The sequence below is a fragment of the Camelus dromedarius genome, chromosome 17 (assembly GCF_036321535.1).
Source record: "Camelus dromedarius isolate mCamDro1 chromosome 17, mCamDro1.pat, whole genome shotgun sequence".
NCBI classification, from domain to species: Eukaryota; Metazoa; Chordata; class Mammalia; order Artiodactyla; family Camelidae; genus Camelus; species Camelus dromedarius.
The window spans coordinates 23,119,391-23,141,072 of record NC_087452.1 but is presented as its reverse complement, the minus strand read 5'-3'; the positions used below and the strand labels follow the sequence as shown (position 1 = coordinate 23,141,072).

The window sequence follows — 21,682 nt, the reverse complement described above, 5'->3', positions numbered from 1 at the left end:
GTAAGACATTTTTCGGAGGAACTGCTTTGTTTGTTTTGAATGTCATATCAGGTGCCTAATAGTCCCCCTTTAAGGATAAATTTAAATTTTAATCGCAGTCAAAGGCCATTTTGAGTTAAGTATGGTGAATAAGGCGGTCACTCAATTTAGATAATAAATTTACAGTAAAAAAAAAAAAAGTGGTATAACTATAAAACAACATTACAACAACATTAATGGTTCTATAAGCTCTGAAGAAAACAATGCTGATCCCCCAAAGAAACTCTTGAATGTTTCAAAAACTCATTCGAACAACTGCACTGCCTTCCTAACAGACAACTAACTTAGGAGTTTTGATAAATAAATTTTAGCCTGTCGGTTAAAAACCAACGCAATGACTTGTAGTAGCATTCTACATATCGTAACTGTTTTTAAATGTGGAACTGCAAGATTTTTATTAAAAAATTTTTTTTCTTTCCATTATAGTTTATTACAAGATATTGACTATAGTTCAATTGGTCCTTGTTGTTTATCTATTTTATATACAGTAGTTTGTATCTGCTAATCCCAAATTCCTAATTTATCCCTCCCCCACTTCCTTTCCCCTTTGGTAACCATGAGTTTGTTTTCTCTCTTGGTGAGTCTGTTTCTGTTCCGTGAAGAAGTTCATTTATGTGTGGAATCTAAAATATGACCCAAATGGAACTACAGGGTTTTTAAAGCTGTGTTTCTAAATACTTTAGATCAGCATTTAAAGTGGGTCATGAAACCAATTTAATGGTTGCAACCAACAGTAAAAATATCGAAGAGAAAATAGCAGAGTGCCTTATATGTAGTTGGCGTATTATTTTATAAAACTGTTTCAGCTACAGATGCTTAGTCAAGCTTTCATTAGTCAGCAAAAATTTATTGAGCACCTATTACATGCTGGAGGAGGGCTCTAGATCAGGGTCTTAACCACTGGTGAAATTTGGGGCCAGATGATCCTTTATTGTGTGTACGTCTGGGGAGAAGGAGTCTGTCCTGTGCCTTGCAGAATGTTTAGCAGCATCCTTGGTGTTAGGGGCTGAATTTTGTTCCGCCAGTTTCATATGTTGAAGTCCTAACCCCTGGTACCTCAGGATGCGACTGCCTTTGGAGGTGGGGCCTTTGAAGATGTAATTAAGTTAGAGTGAGGTCACTGGAATGGACTCTGATCCAATGTGACTGACATCCTTTTAAGAAGAGGAGATCAAGCCACAGACAGAAGGAAGACCGTGTGAAGAGACAGGGAGAAAATGGACACCTACCAGTCGAGGGCAGAGGCCTCAGAAGACACCAGTCTGCTGACACCCTGACCTTGGGCTTCGTAGCCCTGAGACCTGTGAGGAAATAGCTTGCAGACGGTCAGACCACCCAGGCTGCGGTGCTCTGTTATGGCAGCCCCACCTGCTTTTTACCAACTAGATGACACTGGCACCGCTTCTTCAGTTATGACAGACAAAAATCTCTCCAGACACTGTTAAAAGTGCTCCAGGGCACGAATCACCTCACCTGGGAACTACTGTTTTAGGTGTAAATGGTTGTGCTAATGACAACATAAAAGTGAATTTCTTACCGTGTCCTCCTGTCAAGGTTTGAAGATCCCCAACGTTGCCGCCTGCCACAGCACTTTGGTACAGAGCTGTTGAGATACAGATGTGCCGAGAGATCACGCCTTCAGCCTGGGCAGCCTGGAGAGATGGAACTGACAGGTCTGTCTCCTCTGTCCACGAACCAGTCGTGCCAAAGTTCTAGGCAAAGACAATTTTCGTGTGTGCCGTTATGTGAGGGGGGTTGGGGATGCTGACAGACATCACTCCCTTCCCTGGGATAGATAAGCAGACAGTGCGTCAACTTAGTGAAATTATCACCGAGTTCCTGGTGGAGCTGGGAAGAAGAACTCAGGACTTCAGATCCCAACTCAGGGATTTACCATTATAATTTCGATTTTTAGAAACGTTGTTTCTTGAGGGGAGGAAGAATCAGAGAACATTTTATAGGGAGGGTGCCTGAACCTGTGTTCTCCAGAAAGCAAAGCTGAGGCCAAATGCGCATTGCTAGTGCTCTACTGGGGTGCATCATTCACAGACGGACAGAAAGGTGAGGGAAGGGAAGCAAGGAAGGTACAGGCGGGAAGCAAGAACAAAGTGACAGGTGACCACGCTGGCCACGGCACCACCGGAACACACAGCTGTTTGCTTGGTCATGCAAGACCTGTCTTGAATGATCAGGAGACTCACTGCTCTTAGGAACAGTGTGTTGGGGGCTTGCCGGGAGAAGGAGGATGAGGGAAGTAGCTAGAGGCTTCTTCCTCTGTCTCTCTCCTGGCTCAAGGTTTGCTCCCCGGGCCACTAACTCCCAGGTCCTTCTAGGCGGTGGTCCTTAGCACTTCTGGGAAGCAACAATCACTTACTTAGTTCACGAATTTTGAGCTCAGTCAGCAATCAACAGAGAAGGCTCATGTCTGTTCCATGTTGCGTCAGCTGGGGCCACTTCACTGAGGCTGGAGGAGCCACTTCCAGGAGGTGCCACTGCATGGCTGGCCAGTTGGTGCTGGCGGCCAGCCAAGAGCTCAGGCATGGCCAAGGGCAAGGAGCCCCCAGTCCTCTCCACGTGGGTCTCTCACCATGGTTGGGTGGATGGGTTCCTGTAACAAGCATCCCAAGAGATGGTAAATGGAGTTGCTTTTTTTTTTAAGGACCCAGAACCCGACACTGTGTATTCCATTGATGAAGTAACCACAAAGCCCTGATTAAACAGGAGAGGACACCGATTCTATTCCGTAATGAGAGAACTGTCAAAGAGTCTGGGGCCACGTTTCAAACGTCCACATCTTCAAATAACCACATGAGATGTATTTTCTATTAATACATCCCTGTCTTATAAACAAGGCAACTGACACAGATAGTACGTGATTTTTCCCAAAGTCATACAGCTTTTACACATCATCTAAGACCTGAGCCCAGGTCTTTCTGTCTCCAAAGCCAGGCTCCCGTGACTCAGCTGTTCTGTCTCTTCTAGTGGTTAGTGCATATAAAACTCTACGTCTTTCATAACTGATAGCCAGGATTTGCTGCTTGAGGGTAAAAGACAAAGGAGTTCCATACACTGAGAAAAATATGTGTAAGGATTTGATCTGATAGTGAGTAGACGGAAAGGTGAAGGAGCTCAGTAATCGGTGGGAGAAACAGGGAAAGATTAGCAGATACGTGATCAGCATGATGCTTGAATTTAAGCAAAATAATGAGTGAGAAAGTCACTCTTGACTTATTAACCTCTGAAAAGGTTATTCCAGATAGAGATGCACATGTCCCTTAAGCAGGCAGTGAAATTCTTTGAGCCTTTAAGAGGAAAAGTGCTCGAAGTGAAAAGTAATTTTATCATAAGCCGAGACAACCCCTATCAGCCCATAGCAGGAGTATGTGTGGTTTTTTTCTCTTACGTCTCCAGAATTGAATACTAAATAGGGTCTGGTATTTTTTTGGTGACTTTAGATGTAAATGGTACTTTGATATTCAACATGAAACTCAGTTCTACCATTTGCTCCCTAATACAAAATATAAAAATGTTTAAAATTCAGTCGAGTGCAAGACATAGCATTGGCTTGTTGACAGAACAAATTTCTTTTTAGAAGGAAAACACAGGAGCCCTTCAAATTCATAGACATCATCTAAATGTGTTTTCAAGTGCTCAGGGTAGAGTGGTAATGTGGTTTCCAACGATTCTTTAACTTTGAAATATATGCTTTCTGTTTAAAACAACAACAACAACTCTTTAATCCTAAGGAACAACGTAAGGACTGTTTTTTTCAGTCCGCCATAAAAATCTTGGCTTCCACACTGGTCATGTGGAGGAAAGGATGATGTATTTGATCACCAGACTTTCACACTCCATCTGCACTGCTGGGATAATGTCTGTTGCATTCACTCTTGTAACCCCAATACCTAGCACTGTGCGTGTGGTAAGGAGACAGGTGTTGAATATATGAGACGTTCCAGTTGTTTCAAGAAATGACATTTAGTCATAGTCCAGGTCCACTGAATGCATTTAAATCAGGTTCACCGATATTTAAAAATACCTTTTACCTTGCTTCCCTTAATAGCTCCAGAGCAGCAGGCGCATTAGAGACCATCTCTTCTAAACTCTTGTTACATATGAAGAAATCGAGTCTAGAACCACAGAATCTAGCCAGCCTGGCCAAAGTTTGCAGATGCTGCAGAGATTCAACCCAGGCAGCTTCCCCATCCAAGTGGACAAGAACTTTGTCATCCTTATTATTAAAATGAGAAGTAAGCATGGCTACCCTTACCACAGCAGACATGTGCCCGTGTTCCCCCATGTGCGGTCTGGCTTGGAAAAGAGGAGAACTTGTCACATAAACGAATTCAAGCATTTGTGATTTTTTTCCTTTTAGCACCACTGGCCTTATTATTATTTTCACTATCTTTACATCACATCTTTTTTTTTTCAGTGCTCCATTCAAATGTGGAAAACATCAGGTGTCTGTTGTGTTTATTACCAGAGTGCCTAGCACCTGGTGGGTTAATAGGAAGAAAACAAAAATAAAGTTGTGTTGTCACAGCATCCCCACGAGTCTCGCGTGCTTCATAAACCAGCCACCTCTGTGGAGGCTGGCTTCACCAACTGCTCACGAGGCACCAGGCCTAGGAACCATGCAGATGGCTTCACTGCTTTTAAAACCAGTAGGAAAAAAATAAGCGCAATCCAGATTGGATTATATTCATTCTTGTAACAACAGAGGCACAAAACATTAATGTTCTTGTAGGGAAAGCATTCCTGAAAATCACGCCGTGGCCCCGGGCTCTCCTGGGGCGCTCTAAGAACTGATGATTCTCTCACAGAAGTGCGCTGAGCTCACTGAACACCATAGATCAATGTGTATCCCCAGCAGCTGGAAAGTGAGGTGACGTCTGGCTCCCTTCTGAGAAAACTCAGGGTGGAGATGTCAAAGCCAGCGGTGGAACCTGTGGGGGACCTGCTCTCTCAAAGTTTGTTGGGGAAAAGGATTCATGAGTTTTTCCCAAGGACCACTCAACAGGCCGCATGTAGCAGAGCCATCACAGAGATTTCCCAGAGTGTCAGCAGGGCCCCAACAAAAGGGCACCTGATGGGGCTGCCAGGTTCTAAGCAGGTGTAGAACGTGAGCAGCTGAGACAGGGGTACTTGCCTCAGGTGAAGGGGGGCCAGGTGAGTGGTCCCCAGCAGTGGGGGGTGGGAGTGTCATTCTGAAGGAGAGAAAAATCTCTCAGGCTGAGGGAGGATGAATCCAACTTCCAAAAATGTCAGGCAACCAAGAGCTTTCCTGACCCACTGACCCCTGTTCGTTTCTGTCAGAGAGCTGTTAACAAGGGGGAGAGGAGGGGCAAGGAAAGGAGGACGCGAACCCCACCATCCTCCACCGCGCGCACGGAGGCTTCATGCCTGCATTACATCCTGGCCAGGGCGCCGGAGCAGAGGTACCTTGTACTCAGTTTTGCCACTTTGATTATTAAATGGGATTGGGAATTCCACATTTCAGAATCAAGACAATCTTAAGTGACCATCTAACATTTTAGTAAGAGAGTAAGTAACCCAGTCATGCCGGAGGTGTGTTGCAGGGGCCTGAGGGAACTTGCCCCCTCCCATTGAATACATTTGAAAGGCGTCATGGGAAACAAAACGATGCAAAAACAGCAATTTGTTCAGTATCCTCCACTTCAGCAAAAATATTCTGAAACAGTTAATAACTTCAGAAGTGGTTTCACAGATTCAGATCGCCTGTCACTGGAACGAATATTCATTATTTCACACTGTGGGGTAATTGTTCTTCACGTAAACAAACACGTAAAATGGGCACAGAATTTAACTTGTGATTTTATACGCCAAGTCGTAAGTGAGGCGAAAGAGTCCCCAGAGAGCCTCTATAAAAAAAAGAAGGTGCTGGTCAGGGACGACACACATCCTGGCAGCAAAGAGAGAGCCCTGAGCGATGCTGAGCAAATCCCCGTTTCACGCTGCGGGCTGCCCCTCACGTCAACCAAGCCGTTCTCCCCGCACACAAGGCACGTGCTTGACTGAGATCATCTCTGTTTATATAAAAATATTCATGGAAAATATGGAACATTCTGAAAATTTAGAGAACTTAATTTCAAACCTGTTTTCATATGAGGGAGCTGAACGGAACTATTTAGCACTCAAAGTGAATGTCCCAAATGCACTATTGTTTGAAATCTCTTCACTGTGTCAATCCCAGAAATCTCTTTCAATTTCTAGGTAATTTTACTGGTATGAACTATGTATGAAAAGATCTTTAAAATACCTTTAATAATAATAAATGACTGAGAATCCATTTATATATTTAAGAATCCCGTATTAGCTATTCTCAATTATAAGCATAAACTATATTTTCCTAATAATATAAAGATACGACTTGCTTATGAATAAGGAAATTAACTAATGATGGATTTTCCTCACAAACGCTTGACCACAGAAAGGTAAGTATGAGGGTTCAAGTTGAAATGAATGTTCCAACCACCGCTTTTCAAACATGGAAAGCCCATCTTAGAATTTATGCAACAGCCATTCCTTTACGGCTCATTTAAATTTAAATAATTTTTATGATCATCATTATTTAAATTATTATTTTATTTTAAATATTTAAATTATTTTAAATATTTTTTTCTAATGACCATTCCTCAGATACAAAGGAATTTTAAAATATTTGCTGATGGAAACACTGCTAGCTAAGCCTTTGGTAGGGACCTTCTTGAGTGAAAATACTCACCTACTGCTCCCACAGACCTGAGAGTCTAAGCCCCTCCCCTCTCATTCAATACCATCCCGTTCTAACCCAGTTTGTAGCATTCTACATTTATTGCCTACGTAATAGGTGCCAGACACTGAGTTTAGCAATGAATGGGTTATATATATGAGCAACCCGTATCTTCTATCTTTAAGGAGATCGTTTATTCATCCAACAAACATTTGCTGTGAGCCTATGATGTGTCAGGATTCCTGTGGGAGGTGGAGATACACTTTTCAGAGAGGCAGCCAAGGTTCTGCCCATGTGGGGAGTTTGCACAGTATAGTGAGAAGGGAAATACTGAAAAAGTAAATTTAAGTATAGTTGTTACACAGAGGTACAGGATGTTATGAGAGCACATGACAGGGGCTTCTAACTTAGTCTGGAACATTAGGTAAGGCTTCTATGTTGACAGCAGACACTACATTTAAATAATTAAAATAAATCTAGAGAATTATAAGGGCTGAAAGAAACATTTTCCAAGTACAAGGAACACTGGAATCAGAGTGACCAGTTCTAATTGGCATATGACTGAAAACGGTGGAAGTCCGGAAGCCTTCCTAGAGTAGATGCCATCTGAACTGAGCAACGGAAGACATTTTGTTAGGGCACAGTTTAAGGCAATCTACCAAACCCAAAATGTGATGGCATGAGCAGTGTCACCTTGTAACACAACAGAGGTCAGATGACTCTATTATCCTCTGACATGACTTTCATCTTTGGCTCCAAGGTGGCTGCTCCTGCTCCTGTCATCACATATGGATCCCAGCCAGCATGAGAGAAAGGAAGTAGACTGGTATGAAATGACAAGGAAAAGTAACCATAATAAAACATAAAGTGAAAAAAGGTAGGCTGTGTAATAATCTATAAGGTATTATCTCATTTCTGTAAAATATAGTGCATATACTATTTTAAATATATAATTATATGTGTATATTATATTTGGGGTCTATATAAACACACATATATAATATATGCATATATATATATACACACATGCACATCTATCTCTATACAGGAAATTATGTATTCCCTTGGGCAATGGAAATAGGAGGTATAAAAGAGGAACCTCTACCCTAAATAGTTCTATATCATTTGAAATTTTATATGTATTCTTAAAAGGTCTGTAAAATAAAAAGAAGAAAGGCTAACAGAAGTGTTAACATGCTTCTATTTCTCCCAATAAACCCCCCATAAAAACAAACACCTGCAACTTACACATTAAACCCCAAAATATTACCTTTAATCAATCTTTATATAGAGATAAAAGCCATGCGGAGAAAATTACATTTTTCTCTCGGTTAATTTCAAAGTCATTTTAAAGAAAAAGAAATCCAAAGTTCATTCCATTAAATGAAGAATTTCATAAACATGCTCCATTTCTTATTCTAACCTTGAGTTTAAATAGGTTCCTGGCTCGAGAAATAATAGCACTAAGTAGTGATCAACAATTTTTTTTTTTTAAATTTCAGGATGTCAACCTAAGATTGCTACATCTATCATATTTTTAAATTACGACTTTGTTTTTTTAAGAACAGTTTTAGGTTCACAGGACAGCAGGCACAGGGATTTCTCATATACCCCTACCCCTCTATACACACAGAGCCTCCCCCACTATCGACTTCCACTGCCTGAGTGGTACAATGTTCACAACTGATGAAGCTATACTGACACATAATCACTCAAAGTCCACAGTTTGCATTATGTTCACTCTTAGTGTTTTATATTATGTGGGTTTGTAAAAATGTATAATAACATGTATCCATCATTATGGTATCATTCAGCGTATTTTCACTGCCTTGAAAATTCTCTGTGTGTGGCTTACTCATCCCTCCCACCACCCTAACCTCCGAAAATCACTGTTGCTTTTATTGTCTCCATAGCTTTGCCTTTTCCAGAGTGTCACATAGCTGGAATCGTACAGCTTGCAGCCTTTTCAGATCAGCTTCCAGTGCTTAAATATACATTTAAGGTTCCTCCATATCTTGTCATGAATTAATAGCTCAATTAATGTTTTAATCAGGCATGTTCCTCACCTCATTAGTAATTGATGTCCTATAACACTAAGGTAAAACAAGATGTCCTTTGGGTATCTCGAAAATAAATGAGAACAAGTGCTTTTCTTAAGAACAAACGATGTTCCAGAAATCATTAGCAGTAAGACTAAAACTAAAGGACATGCAAAGATTGAGAATGTGGAATACAGAGGAGGAACTTAACCAAGGCAGTAAAAGACTTCTACAGTGGAGGTTATAAAACAGAGGAAAGAAATCAAAGAAGACAGAAATAAATGGAAAGATACCCATGTTCATGGATTAATAAGGGTACTTATTAATATATATATATACTTAATAAGGGTAAAAATGCCCACAGCACACAAAGCAATCAATCCACAACCAATGCACTCCCTTTCAAAATTCCAATAGCATTTTTCACAGAAATAGAAAAAAATCTTAAAATTCATATGGAACCACGAAGAACTTAAATACCAAAACAATCTTAAAGAAGAACCAAACTGAAGGTATCACACCTCCTGATTTTAAAATACATTATAAAGTTACAGCGGTTAAAACAGTTGTTGCCCACACAGACCCATGGAACAGAAAGCCCAGAAATACACACAGGCGTGCATGTTTAACTGAAAGGAACACATAATCGGGAAAGGACAGCCTCTTCACCAAATGGTGTTGGGGAAGCTGGACATCCACGTGTTCTTACCACAACTTAAAAAGAAAAAGATGAGAATGTGGGTGATCAATTCCCTAATTTTAAGTAGGTAATTAGGGTTGGTAACTGAATAAAAGAAGTCTCATCAGTATCTCCAATTTCCAGCTACGATCTGAGAGGTGAATATTTCATACTTTGGATAACAAGAAAGTAGAAAGTTAGTTCACACTCTCAAGAATTACTGGCTTCAAACGTGGCTTCACTTCCACTTAGTTGTATGAGCCTGGGCAAGAGATTCATCTGTCCATGCTTCAGTTTCATTATTTGTGAAATACGGATAATAATGAATTCAGTGTTATAAGGGGCTTATCATAATACACACACAGAGCACATTCTCTTTTTTCTAAATTCATTTATTTTATTTATTTATTTTTTGTTGGGGAGAGGTAATTTGGTTTATTTATCCTTAGAGGAGGTACTGGGGATTGAACCCAGCACCTTATGCATGCTAAGCATATGCTCTACTACTTGAGCTATACCTTCCCCTCTAGCAAGTTTTTAATAGAAGTAACTTAAATGGTGCTGCTGCTCCTGACCAAGGTGTGGGGACAGGATTCTCTCATTTTCCGTCTCCTCTCCCTCTCTGCCTGTCTCTCTCTCGTCCTTTTTTTTTTTCCCTTCCTTCCTTCCTTCTCTCTTTTTTTTTAGTGTTTTCTTAAACCTGCCTTCTATTTCTGGCAAAGAGCCTATGTAATTGTACCTTTCTTCTGGGTATTATTTGCCAAGCAGGTGTAAAAGTGCAGTGCAATATAATTTAGTAAAACCTAATTTTAGTTACTGGATTGTGTTTCTCTCTGTGTGAGTGGATCCACCAGGTCCTCACACAGTTGTCAAGCACCTTGGCCAACACGACCATGAAATATCAAAGAAGTCAACTTTCTAATGTCTCATATTTAACTTTTTTTTTTTTTTACTTAAAGGTTTAAATTAGGAAGGAATAAATAAATGTGTTCTTACATTTGCTGAAGAGGGTAGGGTTTTCTTTTGCCTCATTTAGAGCAGATGCAAAAGCCATTCTGTGATACTGAAACACAAGGTCTAAAGACCATCTGGAGAATTCACTAAAATGAAAAGGATCCAGTACAATTTGGATCACATACTTTTATTAAAGATAGGAGACGATCCATCTGATCATTCCTATCTTCATCATCTGTAAGTTTTCACATATAAATATTTCTTAAAACATGAAAAAATTATTAGAGAGTGCAAATACTGCCAAGAAAAAATATTTTTAAGAAAATCATAAAATCCCTGCCAAAGCTCTACTTATTAAACATCAAAGAAAAAGATCATCATAAAAAAATTTCATACTGAATTGTTATTTTTTTAGGAAGGGTATTAGTCAGCAAGCCTCCCCCTAAAAATCTTTTGAATGATGCCATATTCTTACCATCCAAAAAGAGAGAAGAATTTTGAGGAAAAAGAAGTAAGAATTCTGAAAAGAAGGGAAATGGAAGAAAATGAATGATTTTTTTTTTAGAGTGTTCACTGTAAGCAGTGGTTGTGTGATAAACCACTTGGGATGCACATGTCACAGACCATCCCCTTACCACTCGGGCAGGTCATATTTCTCGGCCTTTTAGTAGCTTTCTGTATTTGATTCGTCTGAGGGCTTACCTTGTGTTAACTCAATTATTCCTTCTTACAAAATGATGTGGGTGGTATAGTTATTAATCCCATTTTACAGATGAGGCAACTGAGTGACAAGAGTTTACGAGACTTACTTGCTCAAGGTCACACAGCTAGGAAGTGACTGAGCCAGAATATGATGAACTCCATCAACCCGATTCCAGAACTTGTGCCATCACCGCTTATGCTGGACTCTTTCCTAGGGAAGAAAACTTTAGGCAGGATGTGTCCATTCCGTGGGCTTCATTTACCTCATTCAGAAATGGCAGTGGGTGTCATGTGAGTAACTCAGTGCTGCTGTGATCAATGTGTCCGTGAAAACAGGCGAGTGATCCAAGGAGAACGTCAAAAATAATGAGCATTTTGGAAAACACAGCTAATGATGAAAGACAAAAATCATCAGAATGATTGAGCCTTTTGAGAAGGGAGGGTAATTTTGTAACTGTGCTCATGGAAAAACAGTAGCAGCAGGCATAGTAGTAGCAGTAGACAGTGGTGACCATCTTCAGCTGATTTCTCCAGAGAAATTTTGTTTATGTTTCAGCAGGAAAAATATTTTTGCCTAAAGCTGGTGACATTTTCAAATTTGCAATGGAAACTGCGTATCATCTTTTTCTTGGAAAGTTTTGAGGGTAGGAGAAAAATCATGACTCTGCTGTTTACTACCCAGAAAAGCTTAGCTGAGACTTTTCGTTTCTTTGAGCTTGTGTTTTCTTGTCTGCACAAGGGGAGAAACTGTAGCGCATACTTAGATGGTTAATGAGGACACTAAGCCAGTTTTGCCTCCAGGGGCACTTAGCATTCTGGCCAGCATCTACTTACTACTTCCTACATTGCAAACGTCACTTTATGATGACTGTTACTACTATTATTCGCTGGGGTCAAGGAAGAATCCTTTGACATGAGCTTTGATCCTGTAATGTGCATGTATTAAAGTCTGGTCATATTTACACAGATACCTTTTGTTTAAAAGAAAACTGGAAACAGAAATACCAAAAGCACATGGTGATATGAGTTTACAGTGGCCATCCACACTTGAAATTTTATATCACTTCTGATTATTAATTAAGAGCCGTCCTATTTGAATGCTAAAAACTCCATAGGAAGCCTATGGAATCTTATTTTGTGATGAAGTTGTAAACCAAACAAACACATACACATCCTTACATGTTTTATTGCAGCCATTTAAGACTAAAATATAAGATGGCTTTACCTGATCATTAGGTTGAGAGATAATGCTATATTTATTGTAAAATCAGAGTTCTTGAAAATGTTTCCAGCCCATCTCCAGTCCCGTGTACCAGTGGCCCCATGCAAACCAAACACACAAACAAATATTACATAGACATGCTATTGGTCTCTGCGTCACCCTCGCTAGTTAGGAGAAGATTTGGAAAGATTAGGTTAGAAGCACGAGGAGAAAGTGAAATACATAGCATTTTGAATGACTTCCACTTATTACTTATTTCTAGCATTCCAAATATCACAACATATGGGTAGTATTTCCTCCTATATTAAGTTGCTGTGGATAAAATTTTAAATTACTTTTTTGTTTTTTTGCCGCAAGAGACATAGTAAGATGAAACCCAGGTATGTCGTTCCCTGAGAATGAGATTTAATTTGCCTGAATAATGCAAGTCCATCTACAGCAGCTTGATACCTTGTTTTCTTGTAGTTCTGATTCAAGATGAGCCGTCTTTGAGATTCAGAATGGCTTTTTGAATTTTGTTGATTGGTTTGGTCTAATTTGGAACTTGACTAAATTGGGCTTATAGTATATCCCATTACAAGGTAAGCTCTGTGAAGGCAGGAATTTTGTCAAGCTGTTTACAATACCTAGAACAATACTGACACATAACAGGCAGGTGGTCCTTACTTGTCAAATGAGTAAGTCAAGGTTTCTCAACTTTGGCAACTATTCACATTTTCCAAATGACTCTTTGTTGCAGGCAGCTGTCTTCAGCATCATAGGAGGTTGAACAGCATCCTTGGCCTCTACCCTCCAGGTGCCAGTACCACCACACCCTTCCCCCCATCAACTTCCCAGCTGTGACAACTTAAAACGTCTCCAAATATTGTCAAAGGTCTCCTTGGGGGAGGGAAGAGCCCACACTATCCTTTATTGAGAACCACTGCAGTAAACCTATTGCCTTGGCATGTCAAAGGAAATCTTTGTAAGTTCCCGACCAAAAAACGAAAGAAGAATTTGGAAGCTATTTGATTTACATGATCAATATAGGCTGCCCAAATGGATCATTTATGCCCCACCAAAGTTAACCCGACTGTTGAGCCACAGCAATAGATTTGTTACGGAAGAGGGAAATTATCTTTCGTCACGATGGGGCAGAAGAGATGGGGTCACCGTCAGCTACTGAGAGTAATATTGTGGCAGTGTTCGTATCATCCCTCCTACCTCTCCCATCCTGGTTCTTTAAGAAACCCAATGTTATTTCCAGGTCTGCATGCAGAGGTTCTAGCCCCAAAGTCTACAAGTATTTAACGTTGCAAATGGGATGTGGAACTCTGGGTTATTTTGGTGATGCAGCTGTTGGCAGCTCATACATTTCTGGAACGTGAAAAGCATCCTCTGACAATGTGTAATTGTTGTCTGAGCGACCACATTGACATTTGCCACAATTCTGGCTTCCTTCACATGGTGCTTGGGGGACTTGGAAAATTTGCCACCGTATTAGCAAGGAGGAATGTTGAGTGTGAAGAGAGGCCTGGGGGAAGAGGCTCAGTAATCACACTTGGTCTGCGCCAAGTTCTCAGCTCAAATGAAACGCAAGTGGGTGGTGTTTTAAATAAGTCAATCTCTCTGTCTAAAAAGATACAAATGTTTAGATGACCTTGGACAAGTTACTTACCCTTTCAAACCTGAATATACTACCTGAAAGGGAGGGGATGATGGTGAGGCCCCAATGATGTATTTGAAGCACTTAGCACAGTGCCTGGCAGGTAGCGAGAGATGCACGGGGATATGCTATCATGATAATTATCATCATTATTAAACATATGCAGGAAGTGTTATACCTCATAAGCTAGTTGACGGTGATGGAAAGAACAAGGATGCAAAGACAATGAAATCATACAGACTCAGAGAGGAATCTTGGTTCAGCTACTTACCAGCCATGTGAACTCTTGGATCAATCAGCCTAGGTTATGCTGTGCTGTAGTTAAAAAAAGACTTCAACATCGCAGTTGCTTATAACTCCAAATGCATTTCTTGTTCAGAACAGTGTCCATCAAGGTCCAGATGCAGCTGTGCTCTATATCAATCTTATGCCAGGACCCAGGCTGTCGGAGGAGCCCCTGTGAGGTAACATTGTATTCATCATGGTAGAAAGAAATTAGCAATATGGCAAATCAGGAAGGGGTTCTTAAAACCTCTGCCCAGAAATGCACTCATCACTTCTGCCCACACATCACTGGCCAACGCTAGTAACATAGCAACTCCCCGGTTCAAAAGGACAAGGATATATAGTGGAGAAGCACTGCACAGTGTGGCAAGACGGTGCTACAATCAACCACACCTCTAATGTGAGCCTCTGAGCCTTCATCTGTTTCTGTAGAGGTGTGAGCAGTCAGAAATTTAACCAGTACACGTGGAGAAATTATGATGTGACTCTGCCCAAGATATATTTTCTACAAAATCTCATCGAGTCTTCATAACCACCAGCTAAACTGGTATTGTTTGGCTCCATTTTACAGGTTAAAAAAACCCTGTGGTCTTGAAGGGGCTAAGTGACTTCACACATAAAATCATATACAAAAAATTGCAAGACACACACTAAGCACTTGTAGTTGCATAATAGCTTATTTTTGAAACAACTTGTTTCTGATTGTTTTAGATTCTCTCTGCATGTAGGAAGCACAGTAGGAGCAAAGCTGGCTGGCTGCAGATGGTCCAACTAGCCCTCTGGAGTTCTGACTCACTAACTTGCTAGCTTTTCTCCAGCAAAATCCATGGGCAGTGGGCATCTACACTGAACCCTCTTTCTTACCCAGTTTTGGCTGCCTCCTCTTCTCAGACTCCAAAACTATTCATTTCCATCTTTCTCCCCAACTCCTGAATATTAGTTACTGCCCTTCCACCGCCAACACACACACACACACAAACCCCAAACCTTTTTGGCAAATCTTTGTAGTAAACAGATGGGCTATCTGTGTTGCTGGGAGACCACTTCATACGTGGAATCCAGTCCAAAGGGAGTGAGAAGGAAGGGGATGTATCAGCTACATGGTCTAATGGCTAGGAGCGCTGAGGCGTCCTCCTCCTCCTCCTTTTCTGACTTTTATGATGACGACTCTGCCCTTCCCCTTTCATGGCCCCAATTCGCTCATCTCTAAGGCAAGAATAATAGTACAACAGCTCATGGGGGTTTTGTGAATATTTAATGAAGTAATGTTATAAAGCCCTTAACAACAATTTCTGACTCCTGGGAGGAACTCCATTGTTTTGTTGTTGTTGCTGTTGTTGTTTATGACTTTTGGCAAGGTCAGCCGACTAAGAGAGGAAGAGAGTATGAGCTGGGTTTGGGGTAAGGCGCTCAGTTCTACTTATGACGGATTCGGGTAGCTTCATTTACGGGTTGCATCTTAGGGAAAGGATCGCAGGAGAAACAGCGTGAATTTTAAAGGGACTTGAAATCCAACCCCTGTTTAGCCCCCAGGGAGCTGGGTTACCTTGGCTAATTCAGCCTCACTAAGACTATTTTCTGCTTTTGAAATGGGCATCATGGTTCGCGCCTGACCTCACACAGTGGCCACGTGGCTCACCTGCCGGGCACACTGTCCCGCACTTTGAGGATTTAGGTCTTTCCCCTCTCGCCTCCGGCCCGTTCGTTCCCTCTGCCCTGACCCTCTGCCGACCCCCGAGGGGACGGGCAGTGTCCATCCCGTCCCTCGATGTGCCCCAGCACCTGGGCGCTGCCTGGCCACAAGGAGGGCCTTCCGCGAGGGCTCGGGGGCAGGGCCACGCCAGCAGCCTCTCTCTGGCGTCTAGAAGTGGCCAGAACGCGGACCCCGCCCCACGGAAGGGGTGGGTTGCCCCTCTCTCTCACCTGGAACCCCGTCTTCAAGGCGGGGAACCATCTCGCCGAGGCTGCCAGCCCGCTTCCCTCAGCCCGACGGCCCCACAGCCGCCCCGCAGCCCGAGGTCACCCGGCGTGCCCCGCGGCGCCGGCCCCAAGGTCGCGAGCTCCCCCGGGCCCACCTCCCCGCCCTCCCCGCCCCCGCGGCCCCGCAGCTGGCCAATGGCAGCCCTGCCCCCGGCGGCTGGGCGGGCCCCCGCCCCCCGGCCCCGCCCCCGCCCGGCCCCCCGCCTCCCGCCCGCCGCCCGCCCCTCCCACCCTCGCCGGCTGTGCTCGCCGCTCTGGCGCGCAGGCTTCGGAAGCCGTGTTCGCGAGCCCGCGCCGGGCACCCCGCGCTCCCCGGCCTCGCTCCTCCGGCTCTTTCCGAAAGCGGGCATCTGGCCCTGAGGGCTAGTGCGACGACGGTGGTGGCCCTCGAACTTCATTTCCAAAGGCACCGGCGGGCGAGAAGCCCGAGCGAGGCGAGCTATGGACCCCGTGAGTCAGGTAGGACGCCCCCCCGCCCCCAACCTCCCACCCACGGGCTCCAGGTGCCGCGTCCCCAGCCCCTTCCTCACGCTGTCCCTGTCTCTTGTCTCCCTCGTCCACAGCTGGCCTCGGCAGGCACCTTCCGGGCGCTGAAGGAGCCCCTTGCCTTCCTGCGAGCCCTGGAATTGGTGAGTAGCGGTGTGTGTGTGCGGGGAGGGGAGCGAGGCAGAGGACCGGCAGGTGAGGAGAGGTCGGGTGGGGCGCGCTCTGCTGGGTTCTGCTCCGGGCCTGAGATGCAAGACCCTTCCATCCATCCTCCCCGTTCCCCCAGGTGCTGTTCTGGAATGGCGGGGACGGGATGGAGGGACCCGGCTTGGAGGCTGGAGCCTGGACAAATTTTTGTAGGCGCGTAGACGAGGTGTCATCTCACCTCCGCGCTCGCAAACGCTCAGGGGCTGTTGAGAGAAGCCTCCTGGCGAGACGGGCAGGGGAGCAGATGGAGGAGCTGCCGCCGGGCTCTGGCTGCTCACCTGGATTTTTGCGGGGGTGAGGGCATGAGAGGAGGGCCCTGGGGCCGAGCGGAGTAGTGGGGAGGACTTGGCCGAGCACGGAAAGTTGGTCAGCACGGGGGCAGCCCTAAGCCTGGCCTGGGAGCCTGGAAGCGCTGTGACCAACTGCTCCGCCGCCCGCCGCTGCCGGAGCGCCAGCAACAGAGAAGCTGCGAGGCTGTGAAGGATGCTGGCGTTGACAGCGGGACTCCTTCCTCCCACCTTCTCGGTTCTCTACTCTGGCCGCTCCTCGAGGGCTCTTCTGATTTCTCCCAGAAGAACCTCCCAGAACCTTCTTCCCGGTGGAGCTTTCTTCAGCGACTGGGTTTAGGAAGTTATGTTACTCTTATGTTTTCTCCCCGTAAAAAAAAAAAAAAACAAAACAAACCCCCAAACTTGATAGTCTTAGGGCAACTTGTCTGTTGGCAGAGGAGTGAGGCACAGAAGCAGTTACCCACGGGGCGGCAGAGCAGTGGCAGTGTTGCTGGCTTGGATGACGGTTATTCGGAGTGAAGTCTGCAGGTCACACGTTATGTCTTGCTAGGAGCTCTGAAAGGCAAGCGAACCTATCTGAACAGAAAGTTAAAAGCCCGTCATGTGTCATTCATCACAGGCATTATCACTGACTAGCTGGGAAATTATGTAAGACCGTGTTCTGTCCTCTCAGATCTTAGCTCCGAGGGCCAGTATCCATCCGGCCAAGGCCACACAACTGTGCTTCGTGTTTACATGCATGATCTATGGGGTAATCACATTTGCCTTGTTTATAGAACTGCATGAAAAGGCATAAATATATATCAACTGGACATACACTGGGAAGGCTTGAATAGTGGTTCCGGGATGGCTAGTCTAAACCTGTTCCCCTTACAGCCAAGGTAAAGTAAGGTGGACTCACAGTCCAGGCAACTTTCAATTGGCTTTCTTAGAGTTCCGTCCACATTCATTCATTCAGCCATTCGATGAACATTCTCTGTGGGAGAGCGATTTTCTGTTTTTTTTTCCTTGCTCAAAATAATCATTCCATGGCCAAGCTGTTGTCTCTCAAAACAAATTCAAAGACCTGACATCATTTCTGACATAATCTCTTATTGTCTCTCACCGTCATTGTCGCTTACCTGCAACAGTAGTTTGTATTCCCTTCTTTCCCGTTGCCTCGCCACTCCCCACACACAGCCTCTACAGGTATTTCATATTTCAAAGTGTGGATGAATTTTTTTTAATGCAGTTTTCTGGACATGAAATAAAAATATCGGGAAGATGGGTACCCAGGAACCTGCATTTTAAACAAGCTCCCTGGATAATTCTTATGCTCGTTAAAGTTGAAGTGCCACCACCCTAAGCTACACAAGGTCCCCCCAAAACTCAAAAGGGCATTGTACCTTAAAGCTCTTGCTCTGCCCGTTCATACTGTATGGGGCGCCCTCAGCCCAAGCCAAGGGCAGATGTTTGTCTTTTCACCCCAGCTTAAATATTACCTCTTCAGGGAAAACTACACTCAGATTTGTCTCTTCCCCTTTCCTCTACCCCAAACTGAGTGATTCACCCCATTCTTTGGGCTTCCATCACACTTTATCCATTCATTCATTCATGAGAATTTATCACATTACCTTACAGTTGTTTTTTGTTGATAGATCTGTGTGTGTGTTTGTGTGTGTGTGGTGAGAGAGAGAAAGAGAGAGCAGTTATTACATTTAAAATATTTTTTATTGGAGTATAGTTGATTTCCTCTCTCTCTCTTCTGGGCCTCTAAGGCTCTAAGGAGGAAGGGATTTTGCTTGTAAGTCAGTTATTAGCCTCTCATTTGTGGAAAAGGACCTGAATAAGGGGCCAAAAGCACCTTAAAAAGTTAGATAAGTTAGTTGATTGCTACCTTTTGAAAGAGCTAAGAGAGAGAATTCCAGCTCTTAGATGGCAGGAAATTTGTTCTGTTGGTCTCTGTGTTCCCCATAAGTGTCTTTCATGGTGCTTGGTAAACAGTATGTGATCAGCAAAAAGTGTAAACTGAGCAAAACAGAGCACAGAAAATACCCCACTTTCTCCTGATCTGTGGGGGAGCAGCTTTGACACTGGTAGTCTTTAAAGCCTTTGAATTACAGTCCTCTTGTTTTTCAGTATTTATGCTGTAGAAATAAAGGTGTATGTTAAAGATATATGTTCAAGGATACTGCAACATCCTTTATTTACTGCAGCATCCTTTGTAGAAGAAAGAACTGGAAACATTTAGTAAGTCCAGTAATAGGAAAATCACTGAAGTGTGACTCATGCATGCTGTGAAATATTATACTGCCATTAAAAAGATGACTTCAATTGCTGTGCATTGACCTGGAGGTCAGCATATGTAGTTGTGTTGGTAAAATTATTAAACTTGGAAAAAGTGAATTTCACTCTTAGTATTCGATGAAATTGTTAAATGGAAAAAGGTAGTTTTCATTCTTTTAATCAACACGTGGAAAATGTATTTGGTCATGTTTCAGAGTGATATATAGCATACAATATTTTAATGTGCATAATATATAGAAAGAAAAAAAGGATAGTAATGTGTCTGAGTGTGTGTTGTATATCTGTGTGTGTAATTTGTATCAGCATAGAGTGAAGCATAGATGTATACCTCTAAACTGTTAAAATTGATTTTTTTCCCAAAGGATGTAATTTGAGGTTCCATGGGGTGAGCAGAGGAGAGGGGGAAGGATGGCTGTGGTCTGCGGGAAGGGTCACAGGCATATCACTTGTCCACACTTGTGCACATGAGTAATTTTTTAAAAGAAACTCATATTTTAAATGATTTCCTATGGATTGCCCACACAAAGCAGTATTACTTCTGAAGACATCCTACACTTTGAGATTGATTGCCTGGGGGGAAAAGTGCACTTTATTTTTGTGTTCTTTGCTTAGGGAGGGCTCATGGATACAGTAGATCTGAAGTTTAAAAAAACATATTTAAGTCAAGCCTTCAGGGAAGAGCTTTAGCCAATTTCAGAGACCTTGAGGCAAAAATTCCCAACCCTTAATCTCTACTAAAATGAGATCAAGGGACTTTTCACTATCTTTTGGGTCAAAACCAAAATTCAGTACACAACACTGAGTCTGGTGGTCTGTTCTGTTCATTCTTTGATGATAAAATAGATCCAAAAAACCTCTTAAACCACCACTTGGTGATGGTAAAAGAAAATTTTTTAATGGAATTTACTTCTGACTTACTAAGTTAGTATAGTCTATCATCCATGGATCATTTTTATTTTGCTACTTCAATTCTTTGCCAGCAAAACTTTGGTCTGATTCTTTTTCTTTTAAAAAAATGTGTTAATATATTCATCTCTTTGCTATTTACAAGGGTCTGGGGTTGTGCTTGTGGATTTGTGGTAATGGAAGATGGGGGACCCCAACACGTCTAAACTGTCCAGGACTAGAATTGGTGCAGATGTAGGGGCGTTGGAAGGACTTCAGCTCCCCCAGGTGATGTCTGCTTGGCTGGCAGGTCCAGATTCTGTCCCTGGAGAACTAGCTGCTGGGTCCCATTGCCTGATTCCTCTAATTCTTATTCTTTGACATCCACCCCCCATTTTGCCGTACCACTTCTGCTCCAACCCCTGGACTCCATATCTCCAGTCTGCGTTTCCTTTCTGCCTTCCCAAACGAGGCCAGCTAATCCAGAGATGCAGCATGTCTGACGTATAAGGTATAGAGCTGCTTGAGTTCAATGGAGGCACCTGCTTCCATAATCTTCATTCCTGAATCTAAATCCTGATCTGTGTTTTCCAAGCAAACATCAGACTGCTTACTTGATATTAATAGCATTTCTGATCAGGTTATTGATAATTACACAGTACGCATGTTTAATATATAATATAATATAATATAATATAATATAATATAATATAATATAATTCAATTCTCATTTTTAACCCTTAAGGAGAGAAGTAGCAGTAAGCTGCCTCTGTCTTGCTGTCTTCATAAGGAGCACCATATTCCACTGCTTTCCATTCATCATCGTGTTGACTGTGTGTGACTGACATTCCCAGTTCACTGGGAAATTCAGGGGATGTTAATAACTCATCAAGAGCAAAACTGTAGGAAATGGCAAAGCCAAGATATGAGCATCCTCTTAAATGCTACACGTCTGCTTCCTTCCATGTGGCAGGCACCTGCCGTACCTTATCCCTAATCCTCACAGAAGTGGTAAAAGGCAGATGCTACCCTATTTTGCACTGTTTATCTCACCCACTATGATACGTATTTGAGGCCTTTTCTGAAAATGCCAAGGAGTGTTTATATTTAGCAAGGAGCTCAACAGACACCAATTGCCTTTGATACTGTTTAATTTTCTGTTGGTTATTAAGTAAACAAGGTAGTTAGTGTAGATTCTAATTAGAAACCAGTATCTTTTCCTTTAAAAGATGTAGAAAAAGAGTTTGATT

General features: G+C 42.9%; 1 protein-coding gene and 1 long non-coding RNA gene across 3 annotated transcripts in view; one reads left to right on the top strand and one right to left on the bottom strand.

The window, feature by feature from the left end:
• LOC116158368 (uncharacterized) overlaps positions 1-16,311 on the bottom strand; it is a 258,698-nt gene extending 242,387 nt beyond the window's left edge. The window contains exons 1-5 of one of the 2 annotated variants that reach the window (XR_004142676.2): positions 16,222-16,311; positions 14,285-14,470; positions 11,254-11,357; positions 2,414-2,647; positions 1,577-1,751 (exon numbers count right to left, since the gene is read on the bottom strand). This is a non-coding gene — a long non-coding RNA (uncharacterized LOC116158368). The remainder of the gene's footprint in view (positions 1-1,576; positions 1,752-2,413; positions 2,648-11,253; positions 11,358-14,284; positions 14,471-16,221) is intronic. The other variant, XR_004142678.2, reaches the window with a different exon arrangement.
• Positions 16,312-16,558: 247 nt separating this feature from the next.
• The window catches only part of SYNPR (synaptoporin), a 272,798-nt gene continuing 267,674 nt past the window's right edge, over positions 16,559-21,682 (top strand). The window contains exons 1-2 of the mRNA XM_010986373.3: positions 16,559-16,737; positions 16,842-16,907. Of these exons, the coding sequence (XP_010984675.1) occupies positions 16,720-16,737; positions 16,842-16,907 (84 nt within the window). The 5' untranslated portion in view covers positions 16,559-16,719. The remainder of the gene's footprint in view (positions 16,738-16,841; positions 16,908-21,682) is intronic.